Source organism: Lactuca sativa, chromosome 1 (assembly GCF_002870075.4).
Source record: "Lactuca sativa cultivar Salinas chromosome 1, Lsat_Salinas_v11, whole genome shotgun sequence".
Classification (NCBI taxonomy): domain Eukaryota; kingdom Viridiplantae; phylum Streptophyta; class Magnoliopsida; order Asterales; family Asteraceae; genus Lactuca; species Lactuca sativa.
Genome location: NC_056623.2, coordinates 95,394,967 through 95,401,077, shown reverse-complemented (window position 1 = coordinate 95,401,077; position 6,111 = coordinate 95,394,967). Strand labels below are relative to the sequence as shown.

Here is a 6,111-nt window from a genome sequence, read left to right as displayed (position 1 = left end):
CGTGTTATCATTTCATCATTGAATTTAATTTTATTTGATATATTCCCAATATACTCTTAATGAGATATTTAATAAAATATGGAATGATGATACATGTTATAATTTTAATTGGTAGAAATATTTGTAGGTATAAAAGATAAAAAACAATTTAATTTGTCTGTATGTATTTAATGTGAAAAGACAAGATGACCCTAAATCATTATACATTTAATGTGAAAAGACAAGATGACCCTAAATCATTATAGAAATACGAAAATTTGAATTTCTAGTGAATCATTTGAAAAGGAAAGTTGATTAACTTTCCAACCTTTTTCCAAGTTGATAACCATATAAGGTAGTGTCATTTTAAGTAACACTCAAAGATTTGTACAAAGATTGATAATATATGTTAAATAATATTTCAAAATATCCTATTTTGTTAAATGTTTTAAACATTTTTATAATCATTTATTGTAATTTAGAATCATTATAATTATAAAAAATGGAATGCCCATAATACTCGTCTTGTATCTTATTGGAATACATGATATCTGAATTTTGAAATATGAATCGAAAACACAAATGCCGCGAGGCACCGATGTAGGAGAGAACGACGTGTAGTAGCGATTTCATCTGCCATATGACAACGACAACGTCTACGATAGATAACATCAGGTTAAGTGAAGCCTCTCCTTGTAATTATTTTGGAAACTTGTTAAAGGTGTGTGTGTGTGTGTATATATATATATATATATATATATATATATATATATATATATATATATATATATAATTTTTCCTATATGAAAATATAATCATACATAATTATTCTAAAATGATATGAAGGATAACATCAGTTTAAGTGAAGTCTTTCCTTCTAAGAACCGACATAATTTATAACAAAAAATTATAATTATTGATAAAAAAAACTTGAACTTTTTATTTTCTAAAACCATACGAAGGATAACATCAAGTCAACGTCATCCTTATGGTTAGAGATGAATGTCTATCAATTTACTTAATGTTTGAGGCTATATTTTTCTTAGTATCTATTTACTTATTGTTTGAGGATATACTCTTCTTAAATGAGCTCGATAAAAATGTATTTTCTTATTGAGAAACAAAGTCGAGGATGTCGAAAATCGTCCAAAGTATATTAGTTACATTACCAAATTATTTGATTCTTATATGCTAACATGAACTTTGTAATTGGATATAAATAATTAGTTATTTACAAACTTTTTAGAAATTAAATAAAAATTAACTATAAATTATAAGGATTATCACTCTTGTTTGTCAAAAGTTAAGGATATCTTGCAGATATTTCATTTGCTGCATCATTAGTCAGTAAAGTTTCATTTCCCTACTATTTTAGTATGTTGTAAGTAAATCTAACACTTCATAATCCCTATTAAGACATCATCAAGTGCTATCCTCACATCATTTGCGCATTGTGCACATAATGTGATGACATCACTTTGGTCATCTCCCCTTCTCCTTTCTTTATACTTCATCTTATTCATTTGTCTTTTTCCCCATTGTGCACTTATCTTCACAAAACAAAACACACATTGCCATTAAAACTTAAATGGAGAGAAAAACAAGTGAAGAATATGAAATGACTAATTGTACAACAAATAAACATATGAAGTTAAAAACTATATCCATAGTTTTGAACATAAGATATGAACTATTATTGTAGTTTACTTCATAACCATTTGAAGACACTAATTGAAAACTAATACTAATAAATACTTTTTAAGAATAGTAATAATAACAAACCAACCACCCAACTAACTATAAATGGTATGACTTACTTTTTCTAATTCAACTTTTAAACTTGTCATTTACCGAAGGTGACTTAAGACAAACAAAACTTGGTTAAAAAAAACAAATTGTACATTTTCTGATTTTCACACATCATGTGCAATTTTTCTCCATTTCCATCAGTTATATTCATTCTCACACTCCAAATTTCAAAACCTTTATTCCCTACCCTACCCCCTACACCTTTCCAAAAACGGCAAGTTTAACTAATATTCATCAAAACATTAATTGCAAAAACCCATCTACAAAACCAACAAACATCCTTAATACACCAAAACCAAAATTACAAAAATACTTTAAAAGAAAAAAAAAAAACTAACAATATCCAATCAACAAAATTACAAAATCCTCATTTTTCAAACTTATCACAATAAACATCATGTCCAACATATTCCACACTCACAATTCTTCCATCAAAAACCCTTCCATGTAAACAATGAGCTGCCATTGTAGAAGCTTCTATTCTTTTATACTCCACCAACACACAACCACCCTCAAACCTCTCCTCCACCACCGCGCCACCACCATCACCGCCGCCAGTAGGAGCCGCCACATCTTCAGGCGGCGGCTCTTTATCTGAGCTTGTAGACAGCACCTTGGCTGGCTTCACAATATTAACCGATTTCACCATGCCAAACCTACAATACATTACATAAAAAAAACAAACTAAGCAAAAAGACGAAAATACCCTCCACTGAAAATAGGGTTGTGATGAGGTTAGACCTGGAACACTCGAGGCGTACATCTTCTACTATTTCTTCAAATTCTTGTTCAGAGAGTGATGATAGGCTCTGTGGGTCCACCTATTTAGTTTTAAAAAAAATAATGAGTTATTTAAATAAATTTAATTATTTAAATAATAAAAGAAAATAGATTTTAAATTTAACATACCAAATTATTGAGCTTGAGGACTTGTGTTTGTTTCTGGAGAAGCGGTTGTGCGTGTGCAGGTGTACCATAAAACGGGTGGTCATTGTCTCCATGATTTTTTTCCTAATGATGTTTATTAAATATGAAGGGCAAAATTGGAATTATATAATGAAGAAAATGAGATTTTAGTTTTTAGTTTTACCATTGAAGAAGTATTATCTGGAGTTGCTTGAGTTACAGTCAAGAGTTGACCACCCAATTTCATTCCATTAAGACCAACACATGCTTTGATAGTCACTGATTGATCAACATACTGTGTGATTCAAAGGGCAAAATCGTCAATTCAAATATAACCATAAATACAAATGAACTATATTTATATACCTCAAGGAAGGCACATGGAGTAGTATCAAGATTTGAATTATGCTCAAAATGGAAAGCTTTTAAAGGTCCAAAAGCACTAGCGATCTCCATAATCTGTGAACCATAATTTGTAAATTATAAAAAATGATAATTGAGTTTTTTTTTTTTTTTTTAAATGTAGAAATAGTTTGTTACCATTTGGGAAGTAATAATCTTTGAAATCCCACCAATGAAAATCTGCCATTTTTCAAGAAAGAAAGATGAGAAATAACAATATTGATTTTTAATAAAAAATAAAAATAAAAAGTAGAATTTTCCAAAGTGAACCTTATTAGGGGAATCTTGAACAATGTTTTTAACTGAAAAAGCTCCTCCAGCTACAGCTACAGGCTGCTTCTCTAACACACCAGTCTGCATGAAAATAGCAACTGTCTGAAAACCTGCTAACATAAATAGTAACCACATAAACAAGAAACTATTTATAAAAAAATAATAATAATAATAATAACATATTACTAAAAGATTTACAAATCTAAATCCATACATAACAATGATATATGCCAAATACAAGATCTTGTTTTGGCATTTAGCTTTTAGAAACCATAAAGTAAATATTAACATATGTATGAAAAAAAAAAAAAAAGGTTATCAGTCTTACAGTTGCTTCAACATAGTCTTTAGGGCGTCTGATTTTAAGAATATTGCCATTGAAAGACCTTCCATCAAAGCTTAAAGCAGTAGAAGCATCTTCAGGTGTGAGAAATTCCACAAGAGCTTGACACTTATCCTTATTCACCTTCAGTAAAACCATAATAACCAAAAACTCCATTTCCACTTTCATAAAAACATGCAAAATAAAATAGAGACACTTACAATGCAGCTAATACATGGATTAGTGCTCTGAAGATGATTTAAACCATAAGGTCGAAGATAACCACTAAGCCACTCCACTACAGCTGCTTCAGAGGCTGAAGATGGCAGGTTTTCTACATAAATCCTTCTTTTAGGTCTTGTTGCTTGAGTCAACTGAACAGAGTCAACTGATGTATTCATCAATGAAGGAAATGAAAGAAGTCCAAATGTTGGCTTTGGAATTGGAACACTTGGAGTAAGGGGAACCATGTTAGGGAGTTCAATTTTGTTTAATGACATCAAATTTGGAAGAAAAGAAGTCAATGGATTAGGAGTTTTTGATTCGATCTTCACAGGTGATGATTCAGTTGGAGATGGAGCTTCGTTTCTTCTCTTTCTTGGTGAATAGCCACAAAGGCGACTTACAGATGAATCGTGTCTTTTAGGTTTGTTGATTGAACCATTGTTTGATACCCTTTTTCTGTCAAGATTGGGATCGAATCTTCCTGCTTTTGAAGAATGTGAGGAGGATAACAATTCTTCATGATCTTTCACATCATATAATCTTGGTTTATTTCCCTTTGGTGATGGTGAATTTGACCTTCTTTTCTCTCTCTCATGTCTTTTTCTTGATTCAAGTTTCTTGTCTCTATTTCTCTCATCGTATCCATTTTGATTCAGCCTGTTGACATGTTCAGATTTCCCTCTATTCCTCTCAACATTTCTGTCCCTTTCTTTTACTGAAGAATCTTTACCATGTCTCTTTTCATGTTCATTACCAAAGTCATGAACACCCCTTTCTTTTCTTCTATCTTTTGTGTTATCACTACCAGCCTTTGATCTTCTTTGAAGATCGCCACTTTCTTTGTGTTCACCTTCTACTCTTTTTTGGTCTTCCCTCATGGATTTGTTCTCTTTTGTTCTTGAACTTACAGTTAAGGGTTCATTAGGAGCAGGTTGTTCATCCCTTTGTCTGTGTCTATCAGATTCTACACGACCAGAGACACTTTCGGCTTCTTTAGGGTAGACTATCTCTGAAGCAAGTCGTTGATCTTCAACATTTACAGATAGTTTTTTGTTTTTCCTTCTAAGCATTATCTCATCGAAGCTATAAGGTCTTGTTCTTGCAGCGGTGCCATCAATGGAGTGACTCTGAGAGATCTCGTATCTGTTTGAGTACTTTTCCTTGTGCCCTAGAGGCTTTCTCATCGTGCTTGAGGCTTATTGTTCGATAGTCATTAACTATTTAACTCTCAAGCTTCGAAAAACCCTAGCCCTACAGCTAAAAGGAATGTAATGATCAGAAAGAATACAATAGAGTGTAACAGAAATGAACCATCAATCATACAAGAACGACATAATAAACCAAAAACCAAAAACCCCTAAAAAAAACACAAATTTTTCTATGGTATCGCCATTTCTGGTCTTGGAAAATGTTTCGATCGAGAAAAACTCGACACAACAAGAAACAACAAGAATCAACGGCATAGTTCTGCCAATCTTCAAAAGAAATGTTCAATGTTTCTGTAGATATATTAGGAACCAATACCAGTAATGGTAATATAAATTTAATGAAGAGGTACGAAGAACAGAATATGCTTTTAGGAGTAAGAAGAATCAATATGTTACCTGTAAGCTAAGACACGAAGGGGCGTCTGCGTCACCGTCGTCTTCTCCGGCGGCGGTTTGAAGTCCTATGGTAGGTTACTGTTACGTCGCCTTGTTTCCAACAGGACTTATCCCTGCTCTGCCTGGTTTGGCCGTAATCACCTAGGTTCGAGTTATTCTGATGAATGACAATTCAGGTACTTGTACTTTTCTTAATTTGCTATTTCAGGCAAACATTTCACTTTTTACCACCAAATTCCCTTCAAGTTCAACTAATTACTTAAATTGACCCATCTAACTTAAAGATGGCTTAATCTACCCTAATAAATGAAAATGACTTTGCCACATGTCATTCTCTAATAAAATTAACCACATGTCATTTTGTCATAATTTGGAATATATTTATTTTCCACTTGTCATTACTTTAATTTTCATTTTCAATATATCATTAATTTAGTTTCCATAAATTAAACCTACCATAATGACTATTAATTTCAAATTTTAAATTTCAAATTCAATTTTAAATAAATTTACAGTTTAAACCTTTATGTTTAACATTTTGTTATAATTAACCCGTTTAGCACACACTAAACACATAATTTCAATTTATTT

General features: G+C 31.6%; 1 protein-coding gene across 2 annotated transcripts; it reads right to left on the bottom strand.

Annotated features, from left to right (window-relative positions):
• Window positions 1-2,007: 2,007 nt before the first annotated feature.
• LOC111885918 (uncharacterized) lies at window positions 2,008-5,680 on the bottom strand. 2 transcript variants are annotated; one of them, XM_023882152.2, is made up of 10 exons: window positions 5,521-5,680; window positions 3,913-5,173; window positions 3,698-3,835; window positions 3,367-3,450; window positions 3,235-3,276; window positions 3,061-3,153; window positions 2,879-2,989; window positions 2,698-2,799; window positions 2,530-2,609; window positions 2,008-2,444 (listed from the first exon to the last, which is right to left on the bottom strand). In XM_023882152.2, the coding sequence occupies exons 2-10, from the start codon at window positions 5,098-5,100 to the stop codon at window positions 2,156-2,158; spliced, it is 2,127 nt and encodes a 708-aa protein (XP_023737920.1). In that variant the 5' UTR covers window positions 5,101-5,173; window positions 5,521-5,680; the 3' UTR covers window positions 2,008-2,155. The 2 variants fall into 2 exon arrangements, with proteins under 2 accessions (XP_023737920.1, XP_023737919.1); XM_023882151.3 differs by having other exon boundaries at window positions 3,913-5,167; window positions 5,521-5,676.
• Between the last annotated feature and the right edge of the window lie 431 nt (window positions 5,681-6,111).